The 22,889-nt window shown below is 34.6% G+C and overlaps 1 protein-coding gene across 4 annotated transcripts in view; it reads right to left on the bottom strand.

Moving 5' to 3' along the window:
• Nucleotides 1-3,754: 3,754 nt before the first annotated feature.
• TPGS2 (tubulin polyglutamylase complex subunit 2) overlaps nucleotides 3,755-22,889 on the bottom strand; it is a 50,252-nt gene continuing 31,117 nt past the window's right edge. For 3 of the 4 annotated variants that reach the window (XM_074203868.1, XM_074203870.1, XM_074203869.1), the window contains exons 4-7: nucleotides 18,906-19,034; nucleotides 16,004-16,126; nucleotides 4,727-4,884; nucleotides 3,755-4,068 (exon numbers count right to left, since the gene is read on the bottom strand). In XM_074203868.1, coding sequence (XP_074059969.1) covers nucleotides 3,841-4,068; nucleotides 4,727-4,884; nucleotides 16,004-16,126; nucleotides 18,906-19,034 — 638 coding nt within the window. In that variant the 3' untranslated portion in view covers nucleotides 3,755-3,840. The remainder of the gene's footprint in view (nucleotides 4,069-4,726; nucleotides 4,885-16,003; nucleotides 16,127-18,905; nucleotides 19,035-22,889) is intronic. The other variant, XM_074203867.1, reaches the window with a different exon arrangement.

Raw genomic sequence — 22,889 nt, 5'->3', positions numbered from 1 at the left:
TTGAGCATTTGGAAAGAGCTATATGATGCTAAAATGCTAATGTTCTAATTTGGAGGGCTTGGGAAGGGAAAAGAAACAAGCTTCAAAGGGCATTGAGGGAGTTAAATAAGAAAGCCAGAGAGGTCCTAGGGGTGGGTTGGTTCTAGTCTGAGAATTTGAAGAGAGGGAAGAGAAAGGAAAATAAAAGTAATACACTGAGTAAAAATGATATACTACTGTAGTGCAGAACCATTATTGGGGTACATGAGAGTGAATAGGAGAGGTTGGAGCAGGCATCAGATGAATCTCACTTTTATCTGAAAAGGACATAGAAAATTGAACACACACACATCAATGATGTCAAATTGTATTCAACTCAGAAAAACAAATAGGTATGTTTTGGGGATGAAGGAAGGTTAAGAAAAGGCAGTTGGGTGGTACAAGTGGTTAGAGTACTGGGCCTGGAATCAGGAAGACCAACTTTAGATACTTATTAGTTGGGTGACCCTAGGCAAGTCATTTAATTCTGCCTTAAGTTTCTTCTTCTTTAAAATGAGCTGGAGAAGAAAATAACAAATTACTCTCCATATCTTTTCCAAGAAAACCCCAATTGGGGTCAGGAAGAATTAGACACAACTGAAAAATGACTGAACAACAAAAGGAGAGTTAAAGAGATCAACACCAAGGAAGGGAAGAGTCATTAAAAAAAAAATTTCTTGGTACTGAAGCAGAGCATAAAAGGGGGAAAAACATATAAAGAACATAAATCTAAGGGAATATCTTAGCTTGCTTCTTAAACATGGTGGAATCACTAAATAAATTGTAGTATATGCACAAAATGGCATATTATTGTATCATAAGAATTTAAGTTAACAACAAATATTTATTAAGCACTTACTTTGTGCCACACAACCTGACAAAAGAATCCTGGATTTCAGAGAATCTTGGATAGTATGGAGTTGATGCAGTGTGAAATGAGCAGAACCAGGAAAACAAACCACACAAGGATAACAAATAGTAAAAGAGAACAATTTGGAAAAGCTTAAGGATTCTGATCAATGCAATGACCAATCATATCTCCAGAGGACTTATGACATTATGCATCTAAAGACAAAAGTTGCTGAAACATGCATTTGTAGACTTGACTGCTGTATATGCTTGACTACTTTATAGGCTTTACTTGACTATGTTTCTTTGTTACAAAGGGTTTTTTTCCTTTCTTTTGTTTTGTTTTAAGAGATGAGGGATGGGGTAGTCATGAATAGGGGAGGTTAACAATAACAAAACTTATGTTAAAGCCATCACAACATTTTTTAAAATGAACATTCAGAAGGAAGAAAAGTATAAATTTCTAAAACAACATGTAGATTGTAATTGCATACTTTAAAAAACTAATTATGCAAAAAGGAGACTATCAATTCATATAAAATCTTTTTATGTTCTGCTCTATGCATGGTGTTCAAATTTAGAATCTTGAAAAACTTTTTTTTCTAAATGGAAAAAGGAAAATAAAAGGAAAGCCAGAAAAGATCCCAGACAAACAGTATAGCTTTGAAAGTAGTATATGATGTATAATTTGTAGGAAATTGCTTACTACCTTGGGAGGGAAGAGTGAGTGAGGCACCAAGAGGAAAAGATGGAGAAATGTGAAACTTAAAAAGTGAATGTGAAAAATTATTTTTACAGGCAGCTGGGGAAAAGAAAGCTATATGTTGAATTCAGCACATTGTTTTTTTAAAAAAACAAGTTTTACATAATAAGGTTTTTCAATTTCTTTTATAATACTTTTGTTCATATCATACTTGTAGTAATGTCTATTTTATTTGGTGTTTTTTAATTTCAGAATAAAATGAAAAAAAAATCTGCCCACTTGAGCATAGGGAAAGCTTGGAAGTAATTAAGATTTGATGATTTCCCCGAGTGTTCAGAATTCAAATGCTGGCAGATAGCCCAGAGATGGAAATGTGTCATAATTATCCTTATTAGTATAGCTATATATAAGCTACAACTGTGACCAGTTGTATTCCTGTGTTACCTATAGAGAAACTGTGGGCATGGATTTGTTTTGGGACATAGGTCCTGGTTTACTGGTATCCTACAACCCTAAGATATCCAGGGATTATATACTTCTAAAGGACCCACTTGGAACTATAAATGGAGATTAAAGAAAAATGCAAGGAAATTAGGGGGTGTGGTACTTGGGGGGGGGGAACACTTTATTTAGTGTTTTCTCAATAGGGTCATAACCATATAATTTGTTATGGTTGAAACAAATGTGACCTTCCAAATTACCAAAATATTTGGCCCTATGTTTCTTTAGACTGGATCTCCTAAGGAGAAATTTCCATTAATGTCTTCAACACAAGGAGAAAAGACTAAGAGTATCTGGATCTCAATTAGCTTTCCTGTAACAAATAGATTGACTTTAATTCATCTTAGAAAATTGCTCCACCCACCTATATGCATCTTGGAATAGTGTTAAAAATAAAATATAATTATAGCAAAGCATCTAGGTTAGGTTTCAATAATTCTGATGGAAATGGTTCCTTTGATATAACAAAGGAAATTATTCTTTCTATATAACCATCAAATATTTTCTATTCCTTTCTTTTGGATTTGTTAGAATTTCTCATTTTAAGTGGCCTAACATAAATATTCTTCATTGGCAGAGGACTATAAATTTCTTTGGATTCTGATATATGAGTTCTGCTTGTTTCTTTTAGCCTGTAGTTAAACCTGTTTATTTTTTGAGCCCTGTAGCCTTGATGCTTGAAAAGGGTGTTAGCAATGACTATATATTGGTGTATATTATTTAAATTTCCACATTATCTAGGTGATGACAATAAGCCAGAGAAGTGGGTAAGCTCCTGAGAGAGCTTTTAACATAAAGTTTACATGAAGAATATGGAAGAAATATGGAAATATGGAAAGACTTTGTAAAATGCAGAACAAAGAATTGAGCACTGTAAATCATAACTCTAACTGGTTTGCTTTAAATAGAAACAGTGCAATACAGAAAAATTAAACTAGATAAAGGGTTCAAAAAAGGAAGACATGAAAAATAGTTCATTTTTTGTTATAATAACTATATTATTAAAGAAAAAGTCAATGTGATATGATGGATAGATTGCTAGACTTGGAGTTAGGAAGTCATGGGTTCAAATCCCAGTTATAATACTTAATTGCATCTTATATATAAGCAAATCACTTAACTTCTTTGTTCCTTGAACAATATTGAAAGATTACCAGGTATAGATTGCAATCTGCACCCCAAAAAACTATGTAGACATTTTATAGAGTCAGTGGTAAGTAATGGAGTTGATGTTTTACTCATACTTTTTTTTATTTTTGTTGTTCCTTTAAATGGTTTTGTTGACTTAAACTTAGGGGAAAGAATACTAATGATATAATAGTACCAGTTCATAGCTCTGTCAATTACTTTTATATGGTATATCATCAGTGACATATAAATCAATAATTAATTACTATTTTTATCATCATTTTTCATGTGGAGTCCTACAAAACATAATTTGAGGTGGATTTGAAGCAATTGATAACTGAAAGTACAACAGGTCTCTCTTTTAAAAACTCAGAAGGAAAATGTAACATCAGCAACTAGAAAGAAATTCAAATACCAACAAAACAACTGGAAGGCAAGCAACTAAGGTAGCAAAGAGTAAAATTAGATGATTTAGAGGTAATTGCTACAAGAAAAGCACAAATGTATTTACAGTAGGATGAATGATAAGACAATCAAGTACCTGACAAGAGAATCTTAACTGTCAGGAAAGACTTTCCCTTGGGATATACTTTATTGCTTGTTGGTTTAAGGCAGTAGTACATGGACATTTGGGTGAATTCTTATTTCCGGACAGGGTTTCCAGGGAGAGGGGATGACTTGATGACTGGAGAAGTTGATGAACCTCTCTGGGAGCCTGAATTTTGTAGAGATGACTTCTTTTTAGAGACTAAGACCTTGCTCTTGCTCTTGAACACCTTGCTCGGGTCCAGCTTATTCAAGAAGATGCCATCATCTTCAGCAAGAATAGCTGTGTTGAAGGTGATGGGCTTGTACATGTTGAACCATTGCTGTGAAAGAGGACAGTAGAGAAAGGTACATAGTCATCCAGGAGAGAAGACCCCTGTCCTCTGGGCTGATCTGGCAGTGCAGGGAGAAAGGAAGCTCAGTAGTGGGGAGGGAGGGAAATAATAATGAGAAACTTCTACTGGAGAATATCATTCCCCCTGAAGTGATATGAGGTCCCATTTATCTTTAATGCTCTAGAGACCATTCTTCTCTTTGTCATGTCTCATAGGTCAAATGAAAGCAGTTGATAATAGCTGAGAAAAAGGCCAAGAGAGGCCCTTTTGTCAGTGAAGTCATCTGAGAGGATTGGGCCTTGGGCATTATGGCTTTTGCTCTACCCCTGAGAATCTAAGGAGTTAATGGAATGATAATATTATGTCTCTATAGCCCACATATATATTATTTTATTGGCTTTTCACAGTCTCACAGAGAGTCAATAGAACAGGTATTGTAGTTATAAGGAAACTGAGGTATAATAATTAAGGTTGCTCTGTAAGTTAGCAAATTATTATTAGAGCTCAAATTTTCTGGCTTCCTCATCCACTGAACCTCAAATGAATGCTATGGAAACAAAGGAACTTCATCAAGGGTAGCAAAGTCTTGGGAGAAAGGATTTTGAGACTAGAAGATCCTAAGGCAGCTGAATCTACTTCCTCTTACCCTGGCCTGTGGGCTAATGCCGTAGCTGGTGAAGGCATACTGCCACTGAGGGAGGCCCAGATGAGTGATCAGAAGGCGATAGTAGGTAGTAAAGGAGTCACTGAGAAAATGCCAGTATAAAGCTCTGTCCAGAAACCAGATCTCAGCATCTTTTGGTGCTATTACAATGAAAAAAGACAAAAAAAGGAAAATAGTCAATTAGAGATAGTCATTTTAGGAATAACTGAAATAGTAATTGCTAGGCTTTTGTGAACCAGAGAAAGTAAATAGAGACTATAAAGGGAAGTTCTTTTCCTTTGCAGTTAAATTCTGATCTGAAACACCTGAATGGAAGAGTTTTTGAATTGCTTTCTTAGAAGAAAACTGCTATCTAAGTGTTTGTAAATTAAGGATGGATCAAAGATATAAAGAACCTGATTTCATTGACTATATGTACCAGCTCATGGTGGGTTTTATTTGCATTTCTCTAATTTTTAGTTGGGGGCAGCTAGATGATAAAATGGATAGAGAGCCAGGTCTGGAGTCAGGAAGACATCTTCCTGAACTCAAATCTGACCTCAGACTCTTACACTTGAGTGACCCAAGGCAAGTCACTCAACCCTATTTGCTTAAGTTGTTCATCTGTAAAATGAGCTGGAGAAGGAAATGACAAACCACTCCAGTATCTTTGCCAAGAAATGCAAAATGATATCATGAAGAATGATACATAGCTAAAATAACTGAACAACAACAAACAACAGTTTTTAGTTACTTGGAGCATATTTTTGTTGTTTGATTAAAATTTGGATTTCTTCTTTTAAAAATTGCCTATCTATCCTTTAAAAATTTTATCTACTGGGGAGTGGCTCTTTTTATGTATCTCAATCAGGTTCCTGAGAGAATGGGATCAAAATCATTCCACCTCATTTTAGATTTGATACTTTAATTAGATGAACATGTGTCTCAATTAACAAGTTAGTATTTAATAGTATTTAATAGCTGGTATTTATATAGCACTTAAAGGTTTATAAAACACTACAGAATATAAAAAACAAACATAAAACTTTATTTGAATCTCCCCAAAACCTTGTGAAACATGTGCTGTTATATTCTTTTACATATAGGAAACTGAGATACACAGGATAAATGACTTGTCTGGTTATACAGCTGTCTGAAACAGGATTTGAACTCAGACCTCCCAATTCCAGGTCTTGTTCACTATTTACTACACCACCTAAATGCCAAAAAATTGAAGGCCTTTAACCAAGTGTGAATAAGCCTTCAAACTGGAATGACTACATAAGAATTGTGTTCAGACAGCAAACATTCCAGAAGCTGGAGTCAGTGTAGCATAAGAGTAAAATCCCTGAGAATTGCTTGGGATGTGTGTGGGGCAGAATAAGCCAAGGAAGAGGAGGCCTCAGTTTTGCTGTGAGTGTGGAGGTTTTTTCCCCCTTGCTCCTTTGACTGCAGGGAGACCTTGCAAGTTCAAAGGATGCAGAGGATGCTAAATTTCTATCCTCATCATCAGGGTCTTGGTAGCATCCCCAGATCAAGTGATGGCACTGGTAACCAAGGACAGATAGAACATGGGTTTATGACTACTTCATGTCTAAGGGGAAATCTGGGGGACATCCCATCAAAAAAGATAAAAGGACTTGTAGCAACTAGGAACTACCTTTGCCACATGTGACCTCAATGTGCTAGTGGGACAGTATGTCACAATTTTGGGAGGGATGGGGGGAAGGGGAAGATGCTTTGTACCCACTGTTCTACTATAGCACCTTAGTAAAAACCTCTTTCATTTTTGTGTGTGTTAATCGAGGTTAAGTGACTTGCCCAAGGTTGCACAACTAGTAAGTGTTGAGCATCTGAGGCTAAATTCTGATCCTCCTTTCTAACTCCAGAACCAGGGTTCTATCCACCTAGTTGCCCTCTTTCTAAAAGCTTCTTAAGGCTGGTTAAATAAATTCTCATCCATCAATCTTTTTTTTTTTTAGGTTTTTGCAAGGCAAATGGGGTTAAGTGGCTTGCCCAAGGCCACACAGCTAGGTAATTATTAAGTGTCTGAGACTGGATTTGAACCCAGGTACTCCTGACTCCAGGACGGGTGCTATATCCACTACACCACATAGCCGCCCCTCTCATCCATCAATCTTGAGGGAAATCATACCAAGGGAAATTGAGGTTGCTGGCATTAAAAAATTGTCCCCCAATTCTTCAGAAGTACCCCTGCTCTAGAACCCACAATTCATCTCCAGGGATGAAAGCTGAGAAAAAATTTCAAAGCTTATTTGGGATATATAATATATACATATATATAAAATATGAAACCTTTATTAGAAAATTTAGAACAAATTTCTTTTTTCCAATTACCTATTTCTCTTCTAATTCTAAATTGATTGTGTTTGTACAAAAATAATTGAATCATAATCAAAATTGTCCAGGATATCTTCTCAATCCAATGCTTATGAGTGTTTCCCTAGGCCATTTTCCAGTTTTCCCAAAAGTTTTGGTCACCTAATCCTATAACTCAGGTAAAACAAATACTATGCTATTATGCTTGCATCTATATCACATATAACTCATCTCTTTCACAATCTCTTTATTTTTTAAGTAGTATGTAATAGTGCTGATGATTACAGCTTTGTGTGATAGATTGATATCTAGTACTGTTTGGTCCCCTTCCCACTGTTATTTCCTTTGAAATATTTGACTTTCTTTCCCCTCCATTTGAATTTCACTATTTTCTTTCTAGATCTATGACACTGAATAAGTAAATTCATTTAGGTAATAAATCTAGGTATTTTTATTTAGGCATTTTTATTATATTGACTTAACCCAACCCATGAGTAATTGACATTTATTATAATAACTAGGTCTTTATTTCCATAGAGATTTTTTTTTTTTTAGGTTTTTTGCGAGGCAAATGGGGTTAAGTGCCTTGCCCAAGGCCACACAAGCTAGGTAATTATTAAGTGTCTGAGACCGGATTTGAACCCAGGTACTCCTGACTCCAAGGCCGGTGCTTTATCCACTACGCCCCCTAGCCGCCCCTTCCATAGAGATTTTATAGATATATTTATATAGTTCCTGTGTGTGTGTGTGTTTTGGTGGCCAAAACACCACCAAACACCAAAAACTTAATGACCCCAAATTTTTACCTTTGTAATTATTTTCAATAGAATCTTTTTCTGCTGGATTTTGTTTTTAATACAAGGAATGATGGTGATTTATGTGAGTTTATTTTATATGTTACAACTTAACTGAAATTATTGTTTCAATATTTCAGCTAACCTTTTAGGGTTCTCTAAATAGTCATATCATCTTTAAATTTAGAGGGTTTTTTTTCTTTTTTTGCCTATGGTTATTCCTTCAAGTTCTTTTTCTTTTAGCTTTAGCTAATATTAGAATCACATCAAATGATGTATCAATTTGTATTTATCTTCATGTATAATGTGAGGTGTTGGTCTGCACTTAATTTCTGTCAATCTGTTTTCCAATTTTCCTAATATTTTCTTTCAAATATGAAGTCCTTACCCAATAACTGAGATCACTGGGTTCACTGAACACTATGCTGCTGTGTTCATTTACTGCTTTATACCTAATTTACTCTACTGATCAACCACTCTATTCCTTAATGAGTACCAAATCATTTTATTAATTTTTGTTACTTATAAGTATGATTTGAGAGCTGATATTGATAGATACTCCAAGTTCCTACTTCTTTTCCTTGTTTCTGTTTCTTCAGCTTCTCTTATTATGATGGCTAGCATTTCTGGGACTATGTTAAATAGTAGTAATGGTAATGGGAATCTTTGCTGTAACCTTGATTTTACTGAAAATATACTATATTTTGACAAAAAAACCCTTCAGCATTTATTAATGTAAGTTTTTATTTTATTAATAAAATGTGTTATATTTGCAGTGTAAAGACTATCAGACTGCCTTCTCTTGGGGGGAAATTGTAAAATTCAAAATAAAGTTTTAAAAAATAATTATAATATTTATAGTTTACATTATGTTGAGAGAATATTGCCCTTTAGATGCGATCTAACCTGCTCACAGTATATAATCTTTCTAACATGTTGTAACTTAGCTATTATTTTAAAATTTTTGCATTAATATTCATTTAGGGTTATTAATCTAAATTTTTTCGGCTTTGTCTTTCAGTGGCTTAGGTAACAAAACCTTATTCATTTTATTGAGTAAGAGGTGGAGGAATGACTCATTTTTTGTTATGGAACACATTCTATGTAATATTGAAATTGGTTTTTGATAAAATTCACATGCAAATTCATCTGGTTCTGGAATTTTGTTTGTTTTGTTGTTTAGTTTGGGAGTTCATTTATAGTTTATTCTATTTCACTTTCTGATATTGCTTATTACTTAAATGGACTTTTTTCCTTAGACTATTTTGTATTTTTTTATATTTTCTCAAAGTTATCAGTGCTGTTAGCAAGGAATTAGGCAAAATAGTTTACTTTAATTGCCTTTATAATCCTCAATTGTGAATTCATTTTCCCAATTTGATACAATATTTTGCTTTCTTCTTTTGAAAATTCATTTTAATTTTTATCTATTTTATTCATTTTTTACAAAATATCAATTCCTAGTTTTCTTAATTCAAATTTTTTTTGCTTGCCCTCTGTGGTGTCTGGTTGACATGGGAAAAATCTACATCTGAAAGGTCAAAGTCTCTCACTGTATCCAGACCAACACTAGAAGACTTGCTTCTTAGAGTATCAAGCCACTGGCTTAATTTGGTTCTAGAAGAGGCATTGAGAAGGATGTCTTTGCATAACCTAACATTTTCTTCACTTTAACAGCATAATATTTAGGACATGTCATCATTCATTTAATGTCATGATCCCCTTCTATTAGAAAGGACAACAATCATTAGTCTCCCATTTTTAACTCTTTCTTCAAAGGAGCCTTTACTAATATATTTTTATGGCATTATGATCAGTAAATGCTGGGCTTTTTTTTTTTGCTTTTCTATAATGTGAACACTATATAGCCCTTTCCACATGCTTCAAAGTTTTGTGCTTTTGTTCTTGTTCTCCATGTTTGCATTCTCAACTTTTACTACTCAGTTTTGATCTTTTTTTAAATCAGAGATTCTTGTAAGTCATCTACTTGGTTTTTGTTTTAAGTTTTTGCAAGGCAAATGGGGTTAAGTGGCTTGCCAAGGGCCACACAACTAGGTAATTATTAAGTGTCTGAGACCGGATTTGAACCCACGTACTCCTGACTCCAGGGCCAGTGCTTTATCCACTGCACCACCTAGTCACCCCAGTCATCTACTTCTTTAAAGATCATTTTTATTCCTTGTAGGATTGTATTCATTTTTGCAGAGTAAGTTAATTTGAGTTGTAAGTCTTTGTCTTTTGCCTTTTGGAATATATTGAGTCACAGGCTTTCCTCTCCTTTTTAGTGGTGGCTGCAAAACCTTAGCTTGGATTTCTTCAACTTGGATTTTTCTGCCTCCTTATATTTTTTTCTCTTTGATCCTGAAGCTCTAGATTCTAGCTGTAATATAACCTGGCAGCTTTCATTTTGATATTTCTTTCTGAAGGTAAACAATGAATTCTGTTTTCACTTTGTCATTTATCTGGGTAGTTCTCATTTATAATCTTTAAAAACATATTGTCCAGGTTGGGTGAGATTTTTTATGGAGGGGAGGAAGAGAAGAATCATGATTTTCAGGTAGTTCAATAATTCTTGATAGGTTACTTCCCTGCTCTCCTGCCATCTTTTGACTTTTAGAATTTCTTTGTCATTATTTTCTGCTTGGCTTGTTCTAATTTTTTTAGGGAGTTTATTTGGTTATTTTTACCACCTCCTTTTTTAAAGCTATTAACTCTTTTTCTCATTTTTCCTTCCATATTTCTCATTTCTCCTTCCATATTTTTCATTTCTAAAATCAAATTAGCAGATTTCTTGCTTATTTAATTCATGTATTTCTATGTCTCTGTTCTTTTCTCAGCCTACAACTGGACTCATGGAGACCCTCTATTCTTCCTAGTTTCCCTTCTTGGTCTGTTTATCCCCTGATATGTCTTCACTGGGTTCAGAATTTTCTTCTAATATACCTCCAGCTTCAGTTTCTGGACTAAGATTCTTAGATGGGTTAGACTGGGCCTCTTCCTTGTATGTGGGTAAGGTGGACAAACCCAGTTTACTCCTAGATCGAATGGTGGACAAACCCAGTTTACTCCTAGATTGAATGACCAAGTCCAGCTCCCTACAGGAATACCTGGTTTGGGGCTCTTGCCCCCCTTTTAAAATTCCTTCTCTTTGCCTGTCCTAAATCCTTAGCTGGTTCCATCATTTGTTCTGATCCTGGCAGACCTCAATCAGATGACATCAGTTGTTATGAGAGAAGGCCTTTCTGCAGGACCCCATGCTTTGCTTCCAGGTACTACATTAGCCCTTTCTCCTCCTATAGCTTAGCTGCTGGCTTGAGTGGAGGGAATGCACTTCTTAAGTTGTAGATCTGGCTTGGCCTCTTCCTTTCCAGTGTCTCTGTAGCTTTCTAGCAATTTTTCCTTTGGTTTCTTTATCATTAGTTCATAATTAGAGTTTTAATAAAGTTTTTGTAGGGAGTCAGGCTGTTGTAGGTACTATTCTGCTGCAATCTTGCCACAATATGTCATTCTTTTTCCTTTTTTATTCTATTCTGAACTTGACAAACACCAAGTAAAATTATCAACTTTAAAATACATTATAAAATAAAGGCAGGGAACTATATATCCTGTGATTCTTTTAAAAACACTATCAACATTGATATTTGTCTTCCTTTATACCAGTTATAACAGAAAATCCAGTTTCACACAAATAATGTTTTGTAGATGGTGGTAAAATTTGTATCATTTTGTTTAACAAACCAAAGAGCTATTTATTCACTTGTAGTCAAAATATAACTTTCATGTCCAAATGCTTGTTTCATTGTGCTGTTTCATATATCATTTAGAAATACCTACAACTAAAAAAATAGCTTCTGCAGATCAGTTAAATGCTTACAAAGCAGGTATTTCTTTCATTTTTAAGGCAGTTATCTTTCAAATTGGGAAGTTATAAAATATTATTTTATGAATTTATTCTCCCTAGCTGTAACTTTTATAGATATACATTCAGTTTGCTCTTCTAGATTAAAGCATAAAATTTGAAGAAGTTTGCACTGATTTGGAGTAGTCAATTTTCTAAAACAGTCACCAGATAGTCAGGAAGATATTGTTGTTATAAAAGTCTTAGCTTCATCTTTATTAGCACTAATAAATAGGAATTTCTTCTTTTACCTAAAGCAACTTTTGGAGTCCTTTGGCAAAAGAAAACTAGAAAATTTTGTGACAATGTAGAATAGTTTTATACAATGCATCCCACATCATCACACAACTGTATGAAGAGCTCTCCTTACTCTTAGAACAACTTGAAAAAAGCACATAATACCTCACTCACATTTCTCAGTAAAAGTAATTGTCCATGAACCATACAATCTACTCATATTACATGAGGAACCACAGTTTGATTTAATACCTATTGAGTTCCATTAGTGCAGATTCTAACACCCATGTTATATCATTTTCAATTTTAAAATTTGTGGATTATATAGAAAATTTCACATAATGTGTCATTGCCTTCAATAATTTCACAAACAAAACTTTCCAGGCTATTTCAATAATATATCATATGTATGTAAAAAAAGGAGGATCCTTAATTATATCTGTTGCTTCACTTTCTTGTAGAGCAAAGGAGGAAGATTTTATTATCTCAGTTAATTTGTCTCTAACGTCTCAGTTAATTTGTCCTCTAATTTTTTTTTGTTTTTGCAAGGCAATGGGGTTAGGTGACTTGTCCAAGGTCACACAACCAGATCTGAAGCTAAATCTAAACACAGGTCCTCCTGATTCCAGAGCCAGTGCTCTATTCACTGTGACACTTAGCTGCCTCATATAATTTTAATCATATCAATGGCTGTAGTTAATACCAATATTTCTATTAGTCAATTAGACTTTTTATACTTAGAAATTCTTTAAGCAATCTTAAGAGATGCAAACAATCCTTCTGATATAACAAATATGATTTTTGAAAAGTTTGATTGTTGAACTGATAACTATGAAAAGAATTTAATTTTTCTGGAAAAAATTTTGTCTTGCTAGAACATAATGTTTAAATATCTGAAGATGTCATCCCAATTTCTTAGGCTGCGTGTTATTTTCAGCTAAAGCATTTGCATAAACCCAGCAGTCTTTACTTTTTGGCCATAATGGTATTTGTGAATTTCAGTCTCAAATATTGTTATAGTAGGAGGAAGATAACACACATTATAAACTGATTTCTACCTAGAACAGCTGATGAGATAACCGAAAGTAATGTACAGGCAATAGCTGAGGTTTTAATATCTTACAATGCAAAGAACTGTCTAAAATTTACTGCCACTTTATGCAATGTGAAGAAGTTCTTAATTCAATTGGAATTAGATAATTAGAGGACATCTAGTCATTGACTGGATAGATACTCATATATACCTTTGGTAGCCCTTTAAAGGAAGATACTTTTGTAGTAAAGGATTCAATGTAGAAGCTGGCTTGGAGGGGGGGCGAAATAACCAACCAAAGAAAATTCAGTTTTTAAGAGGGATTTGTTCCTAATTTCTCTTGCCCAATTCCAGCAACAGTCATGGCATCTTGGAGAAGAGTTGCTCACTCAATAGGAGATACTATATCATATTTAGGGTGTCCAGAAGAGTAACATACTTGGCAGAGAAGCTACACCAAAAAAGAACAGTATGAGAATACCATAAGAAGAGAAGGGACATTGGGCCTTAAATAGTCAATCGTAGGAATGAGCTCTTTGGAAGTATGCATTTCTTTGGCCATATATAGGCCCCATGTGTCTCTACTAGGAAACCATGTGTATATTCCACTCTTCCCAGTGACACCATGAATAGTAGTGGAACAGTGTATACTTTAAAACTATTGCTTGTGTCATATCATTTCAATTAAGTGTTTGCTTTGGACTAATTGACTCCCTTGACTTTTTAAGGTAAACATATCAATGAGGACTTGTGAACTTGAAAAATCAGCAAAAATTCATCTTCACTTCATCCTACCTCAGTCTCCTATCTTCACCCACAAATTGAAAATGAAAGAAAAGCAAAACCACTATTGTAAACATATAGAGTCAAGAAAAATAAATTTCTACATTAACCATATCCAAAGAAAATATATCTAGTCCTCCATCTCTCTATCAAAATGTTGTTAGTATATTTCATCACTAATTCTCTGGAATCATTGTTGGTATTTATATTGATCATAACTACTAATTCTTTCATATTACTGTCACTTTTTAAAATTTTCACATTCTGTTCACTTCCCTATACAGTACTTCAGAACTGCAGGCTTCCCTTTGGTCTAGAACCCTTGCCCTGGCTATTTTTCTCTATAGGGACTGCTGCATGCTTCTGAACCTGCACAGAATATCAGACACCTTCCTCCCTGGGAATGCTACCTTAAGAGGCTGACCCCTCTCAAAAGTAGTTTGCCTATGGATCTTTGACCTGAAACTGGGTAGTGAGTTACAAAGTAGCCAGGTGGCACTTGTTTCTGTCAAGGTCTCAGTCTGCAGATGTTGGTAAATATATGGGATCTTTGATTGTTCTGATGAACAGTCATTCTCTGTTCAAGAATGCTTGTCTAATGTTCCTTCTGGCCTGGTTCTGTCCTGAGGGTTCAGAGATCTTTCTCTCTTTTCCTGAGCTGATCTGAGGTGGAAAAATGACTTATTGTGACTGTATCTTGGATTTTGATGATTTTTTTTATTTTATATGTCTGACTATATTTTCCCTACTTAAATACCTCTGTATTAATTTTAGTTGCTTTGGTGAATTTTTCTCTTCAAATCAATTAATTATTTTGTATCATAGAGGGATAGCATTTTACTTATTTAAAAAATGAACTATAATAAATTTAAGAATTTTAAAAATATAATTACAACTATTCTAAGGTTACTTTTTAAAGTTATAGTAGGCTTTGTTGAAAACCAGACTATTACATTTAAACTTTACCAAGACAAATGATGAGAAATATAAAATCTTAGATGGCTTAATTTTACATTTACACACACTTCATCTTCAAATCTAGGAAGCAGGTTAACAATTTATCTGAGTTATAAACCTATGCAAACTGACTTCTTCCTTTCAAGGAAGAATTGTTTCTCTCCAAAAAAGGTGTCTATTGATAGATGAGAAGTCCAAAAGGAAAACACTTTATAGACACTAAGGTTAATTTTTCAAACAATTGATTTTATAAAAAAAATTAAAATTTGCTTCAGATTTGACCTTGCATTAAATAGTGAACTACAGTTATTGTCATGTGATGCATATCATGCTCTTGACTTTAAAGTGAGTTTTTTTTCCATTGAAAAAAGTGGATATGCTTTTTTACCAACTGTGCTTAAGTATCCAATAACTTGGGCCTTTGCTTCACTCCACATTTGAGAAGATCTCACATCCCAGTCTAGAAAAATCTGCTTAGGAGGACTATAGATTTTGCTATCCCTCATCATGTCACTCATATAAAAATCTGTTGTTGTGCTTTAATCTGCCTTTTTTTTAAGCATTTCTGAAAGTGGGTTTTAGGGCAACAAAGAATGCACATTCTAAAAAATACCTATCCCCATTTAGGATCAAAGTTTAAAAGAATTTTGTGACTTGAGGTCCTTCATCTGCTGGATTAGAAGCTGAGGAATACTACACTACCACCACATAACATTCTAAGCTTTGGGTACATGGAGAGAAGTGGAGAGTAAATTGCCTTTGGCAATTTCTTGATAGGACCTAATAGAACTCTATTTTATTGGTGTCAGTATAGTGTAATGTAAGGAGCACTGGATTGAGACTGGGTGGATTTCAATTGAAATTCTGGTTCATTGAAGAACTAACTTTATGATCTTAGCCATGTCCTTCACTACCTTCACTGCCCTGGATCTGTCTCCTTTTCTGTAAAATGAGGGTCTTGTACTTGATGCTATATAAGGTCCCTTTTTCTAACTCTACATCTATGATTCCATGAAATATATGACCTTAAGTTTACTTCCAGTCCAGGATTCTATGATGTTGAAAAATTCAAAGAATAAAACAAAAAGATCTCAAGTTAAAGCCAAAGTCAAACATGTTATGCTTTTAAGAGGGAAGTAGGAATGGTACTAAATAGAAATGGTACTAGGTAAATGTCGAATAGTAGCATTAGGAATTCCAATCAAAGTCTTATCTATAGGATACTGTTTTTAATTTACCTGGTTTATCTTTTTTATAAACAAGGCAGACTTTCCCATTTCCACTACAGGAATCCAGTTCAAAAATCCTATTTCTAGAGTCAAAGTGTGGCTTCTCTGGGTCATCTCCATTAGCTACCAACCCTGAAATTGAAAATAATGTTCAAAGAAGATAAAACATAACATCACTTTTTTTTAGGGTTTTTCAAGGCAAACAGGGTTAAGTGGCTTGCCCAGAGCCACACAGCTAGGTAATTATTAAGTGTCTGAGACCGGATTTGAACCCAGGTACTCCTGACTCCAGGGCTGGTGCTCTATCCACTGTGCCACCTAGCCGCCCAAAACATAACATCACTTATTAAAATGCTGGGGTTAAATGTCTAGACATGATTTTTCTAGGCCAAAATATCAGGAAAATAAAACATACATGCATTTTAAGTTTCATTCAAATGGATTCTACATATAAGAGACTATGAAAGTTCTTTCTTTCTCAATGTATTCTATCCCTGTTTTCATAATCACAAGTAGATAAGTATAACCAAGGCAGCAGGGAATGGATATTTGGTCTTTGGGAAATTATTCTATCAAATTATTACTTAAAAAAATGATAGGATCTCTTTTCAGCATTTCCCTAAATTACTGAGTCAGGTCAGGACACATTTATAAAAGACACCTAAAGATATATTGAACAATGGATAAAAACTAAGAAAAAAAATTCAAACTAGGGGGCAGCTAGGTTGCACAGTGGATAGTCAGGAGGATCTGAGTTCAAATGCAGCTGAGACACTTAATACTTGCTTAGCTGTGTGACCTTGGGCAAGTCACTTAACCCCATTACCTTGAAAACACCCCCCCCAAAAAAAAAGAAAAAGAAAGAAAGAAAAAATTCAAACTAACTGATGATTCATGGTCTTTATTATGTAGGAAAATGGATTTAAATGGGTCTGGTGGGTCATATGAACCTGTGGAAAAGCTGCAACTAGAGAAAGAGAAATTATATCTGCTGTAAATTCAAAGGAGAGCTGCCTTTGACTGTGTCTTCAAATGATATATGAAGTCTCTTATCAAATGTGATAGCTCTCAGTCTAGTTTTTCTTGACTCCAGTTCTCTTTGACAACACATTATTCCCAAACCTTCCACCCCAAAAGGGACCAAGAGACTTATCAGAAGCTTCTAATTTAGCAAAGGACCAGAATTCAGGGACCTCACAGAGAACAAATCCCTCTTCATTCCTGCTGAATATCCTTTGCTATAATTTATAAGATAGCTAGATGGTGCAATGGATAGAGCACTGGGCCTACAGTCATATTCTTGAGTTAAATCTGGTCTCATACACCTACTAGCTGTGTAATTCTGTTTGTCTCAGTTTCCTCATTTGCTAAATAAGCTGGAAGAGGAAATGGTAAAGCAATTTTGCCAAGAAAATGGAGACACAAAGAGTTAAACAGGACTCAAGCAACTAAACAACAATGATAATAATTAAATAACATCTGAAAGTTATATAACACTTTAAATTTTATTAATTACTTAAATATTTTATTTCATTTGGTCCCCAAAAGAACCCTATGACCTAGTTACTCCAGGTATTGAACCCACTTTTCAAACAAGGAAACAGGTTCAGTAAGATTAAAAGATTTTCCCACATGTTACACAGTTTGGGGAAGAATTCAAACTTGAGTCTCTTTTGATCCTTTTCTTTACTATATACCATATTTTTTGAAAGGAAAGAAAGGAAGAGAAATAGAGACCCTAAACAAATCCAAAAATGCTCCTTGTGAATCTATATCTTCAAAAGTCTATAATGGTGGTTATATTCCCATAGCTTATTCTTGTATTCTGCTATTTCTTTCAGTTTGCAGCTTGGGATGATTAAATGTACTACTAAATCTCTGTTCTATTTTGCTCTCTTCTATCCCTCCAACTCCGGGTCAAGCTCAGTGTTTCCTCTGCAGAATCTGTCTAAGATATATAGGCTAACTCAATGGACTGTCCATTCAAATGCACACCATAGTCTGAATAATAGATATTCTTCATCTACTTGGTTTTTCCTGGACCTACTGTTAGATCAAACTCCTTTTTAGGAACTTTGATTCTTATTTATTACCTCAGAAATGGAAGAAACAAGAACAATGGCATCAAAAAATGAGATTTTCTGTAGTATCTCATCACTTAAGGAGAATTCCTTTTCCATTTGGATTCTGTGATGGGCATCCACCAAGCAGTGACAATCTTGGTGAAACTATGATCTAACTATTTTTTATTTGATTTTGATTACCAAAGATTTGTTGAACAGAATTATCTTTGGAATCAAGGAATATGGTTAGATATATGTATTTAAGAGACAATTGTAGAAGACTCTCTAAGGATGCATTTTTCCCTTTTTTATAATCAAGGATAGAGACTAGATTTGTGGCTTCATTGAAGTAGGAAACTGAGATAGATTCCTCCATTGATTGTCAGCACCTTCTCTGAAACTTATGATCTTAAAGAGACCATGTGTTCTCTTTACCTCCCTATAATCATGTGACTTTAAAGAGTCCACAGTCCTACAATAATCCACTTCCTTCTCCTTTATTTTTACAAAAAATGACCTTGATTCATGTGCAGACCATTCTTCTAAAAATTTATAGAGCTGAGACAAAAGAGCTATAAGTGGGTAGTTTTTAAGATACTAAGACTTAAAATTTTTTCATCTCTTCTATACCTCCACTCTTCCTGATAAATACTTTAGAACTTTTTTGCACTTACTATATTCTAATACACTTATATGTTGTAATAATATAGTATGGGGTTATGCTTATAGTGAATACCTAATAATTGTTTGTTAAATTGAATTAGATGCACAGTATCATAATATATTAGCTACCATCAGTAACAAGCAATATCCATCCTAAATTTATTACTTGGCACAATCCACCATACCTTCATCCTCATCTTCTTCCAGGTCCACAAGACTTGGTGAATTGGGAAGCAAATAAACAGAGGTCTGGTGGAGCTGGTTCAACTTCATGAGACTGTTAATCATCACGTTGCCCAATGGGAAAGGATAATCTATTTGAATATCAAGAAAAGAGACTTGGATCTAGTAGGCTCTTTATATAACTACCACTAAGAGTGAAAGATTCTTTCTTCTTTGGGTATTCAAAGTCCAGTCATGGTTTCACCATCCTGCCTTCCACAGTTTAGAGAAACTACAATGTTCTTGCTATTTTTCACTAGTGCCCCTCCATCTCCCATCTTTATGTCTCTGCCCTGGTTGACCCATGCCTTGAATGTTCTTCCTTTTCATCTTTGTCTCTTTATATTCTTCAAGATTCATTTCAAGCATTGCCTTCTGTATAGTCTTTCTTGCTAGTGTTCTCCTTCAAAGATCTGCCTTGTATTTATTTTATATGCATCTTTATATGCTTATATACCTATCTATTGTCCTTACCAATAGTTTCCTTTCTTTGTCTTTTTTAACACTCACATTTAGCATAGTGCCTGGTACAGAGTAGGTGCTGAATTACTGTTTATTGACTGATGGTTTGATGTTATGCCCTAAGAAGGCAGTCATCTTTTGTACCAAGGATGCCCACTTCAGTAACCAGACAAATCCTAGCTGCCACTCAAAGGGTGAAATCTGAGACCCTGAGATGATAAAAATTTCTACCTGCCTGTGGGGTATCTCTATGCTTTGGTTATGATACAGTAGTATATGCAATTTCTATTAAATGGCTCTATGATAAAAATTAAATTAAAAGTTAATGCAGAAACTTCTGAGGCAGAGTCAAGATGATAGTATGGAGTTAGGAAGCTTCTAGAGCTTTTCCCTAACTAATTTAAATGAAGCCCCTATACAGACCCTAAAGTGACAGCTATCACAATAATATGAGTGAAACAAGTTCTCAACTCAAGATATTGTAGAGGATATTCAGTTAGGATCTGTCTCATGTTCTTAACCAAGGTGCAGTTCAGGTCTGGGCTCAGCAAGCCAGCATTGCAGCAAGTCAAAGGTGAGAGTCTCAACTCCAACTTGGAAAAAAAAAGTCCAAGTTCCCAAAATGCTGGTTCAATAGGTGGGACTGGGTTGGTCTACCTAATATAGCAAGTGAAGCATTGGCAGTGGTATACTAGAGACTAGATCCTGGTTCCAACACAAAAAAACTTAGGAATATACTCCTGTGACCCAGGTTTAATTATCAATATAAGCAAAAAAACAAAACAACTAGATTTTGAGAGGGTCAATAAAAATGTCTTCTCAAAAGAGGAAAGCAGTGACAAAAAAACTAAATATGAAGCCTCAAAATGGTTTTCAAATTGGTCTCTAATCCAAAAAAGAACTTTTTGGCTCAAAACAGATTTTAAAAACCAAAGAAGGGAAGAAAAAGAAAAATGGAGAAAAGAAATGAGAGTCCTACAGGAGAATTATGAAAAATTGATTGATGAAAACAATACCTTCAAAAATAAAATTTGCCAAATGGAAGAAGAAATTAACTCCCTTAAAAGAAAAAATGGCCAACTGAAAAAAAAAAGACTATAACTCATAAAAAGTAAAATTTACCAGCTGGAGAGACAAAACAACTACATCTACAAGTAAAATGAACCAACTCGAAAAGGAAATACAAAAACTAACTGAAGAAAATAATTGGAATAGGACAAATGGAAACTAAGAACTCTATGAGAAACCAAGATTTCATTAAACAAAACCAAAAGGCTGAAAAAATAGAAAAAATGCAAAAAAAAATAGGAAATAGGAAAAATAACTGGCCTGGAAAATAGATCCAGGAGAGATAATTTATGAATTATTGGTCTAACTGAAAGCCAAGAGCATAAAAAAAAGCCTGGACATTATCATGCAGGAAACTGTCATGAAAAACTACCTAATATCCTAGAACAAGAAGGTAAAATAGTCTTTGAAAGAATCTATCAGTCACCTCCAGAAAAAGAACCACAAATAAAAGCCTCAAAGAATATTGTAGCCAAATTTCAAAATTCTCAGCTAAAGGAGAAAATACTGCAAACTAATAAAAAAAAAGGAAGCAATTTAAATACCAGGGAGCAGACAGGATTATACAGGACCTATCAACATTAAGGGATTGGAGGACTGCAATATGATATTCAGGAGGGCAAAGGAGCTTGAAATACAGCCAAGAATCAACTACCCTGCAAAATTCAGGAAAAAAGCTGAACTTTTCAATGAAATGGAGAACTTTCAAACTCACCTGATAGAAAGACCAGAACTGAATAGAAAATTTGATCTTCAAGTACAAGACTCAAGAGATGTAATACAAATTAAATGAAAGAAGAAAAAAATGTAAGTCATTAAAACTAAGGGGGTGGGGAACAGTCATTTTAAGTAAACAGGAAGACAATACCTGTAACACCTGAGAATTGTACTTCTCTTAGGCCATGAGAGGAACATTAGACAGAGGGTGTGGATATTTCTATTGGGACAACTGGAAGGAGAATTTTCAGACAGAGGAATTATGATGTGATGATTCAGGACCGCTGAAAGGAGTTGATGGAGAATATGGATACAAAAAAGGTATAAAATTCATTTAGACTTGAAAAACAATTATCAGAGAAAAGAAGAGAAGGCATTATAGGATAATTAACACAATATGAAGAGGTTTAAAGGACCTATTATAGTAGAAGCAAAGTAGGGAGCTTGTAAACACAGAGTAAATCTTAATCTCAACAGATTTGGTTCAAAGAGGGAATTCTATATAATTCCCCAATGGGTTTGGAAATTTATCCTACTCTACAAGGAAGTATGAGGGAACAGAGGAAAGGACAGTGTGAGTCAGGTAGCAGTCAAAAGCAAAACACTGGTGAGCAGGGATTAGAGGAAAGGAGAAAGAAAAAGTACAAAAAAGGGGGAAGTTAGGATGGAAGGAAAGAAAAAGTCTTTGCACAAATTAAACCAATCCAACCAAAATTAGAAAGTATACAGAAAGCTGGAAAGCAATTTTCACAGCTTGTGTTTCTATAAGAAATAATGAGTGTATGGACTATGGAAAAGCCTGGAAAGAATTGCATGAACTGATGTTAGGTGAAACATTGTACACATTAACAACAACATTGACAAAAGATCAACCATAATGGAAACTGCCCCTCTCAGCAGTTCAGTGATCAAAGACAATCCTGAAGGACATGTTAAGGAAAATGTTACCCACATACAAAGAAAAACTATAGAGCCTGAATGCAGAGCAAAGTGTACTATGTTCACTTTATAAAACTTCTTTTATGTTGTTTCTCTCTCTCTCATGATCTTTTTTTCCTCCTTAGTTCTATTCTTCTTTCACAACATGCCTAATAAGGAAATATGTTAAATATGACTGTACATAGACAACCTATTTCAGATTGCTCACTAACATGGGGAGGGGGAAGGGAAGTGAAGGTGGTAGAAAAGTGTGGAATTCAAAAGTTTGCAGAAGGATAAATGTTGAAAACTATTTTTGTGTGTAACTGGAAAAAATAAAGAAGGGGAAAATTAACAGTTAGGAGGCCTTTCTTTACACTGAGCATATTTTGCCCCTTTTTAATTTTATCCATTGTCCTCTTGGGACAAATAAATTAAACTTACTCCCTCTTGCAAAAGATAATACTGCAGAAGATTAAAGATAGTTTGTCAACTCCAACCCCAGCCCCCTACCCTAACTTTTCCCAAAACTTTTCTTCTCTAGGGTAACTATTCCTACTTCCTTCCAACAATACTCAAATAATATGGACTTCAAGACTTCCTCTGGACACTCTGTAGCTTAACAAAAGTCCTTCCTAAAATATGAAACCCAGAATTAATACAATTCTCTGACCAAGGCAAATACAAAAGGGTTCTCACCTCCTGATTCCTTAAAGTTATACCTCTCAATGCTGCACAAGATTGCATTTTGGGGGCTCTTATCTTTCTTTGGCACAGTTAAC

Source organism: Macrotis lagotis, chromosome X (assembly GCF_037893015.1).
Source record: "Macrotis lagotis isolate mMagLag1 chromosome X, bilby.v1.9.chrom.fasta, whole genome shotgun sequence".
Classification (NCBI taxonomy): domain Eukaryota; kingdom Metazoa; phylum Chordata; class Mammalia; order Peramelemorphia; family Peramelidae; genus Macrotis; species Macrotis lagotis.
The sequence above is the reverse complement of the archived record's forward strand: the minus strand, read 5'-3'. Positions and strand labels throughout refer to the sequence as shown.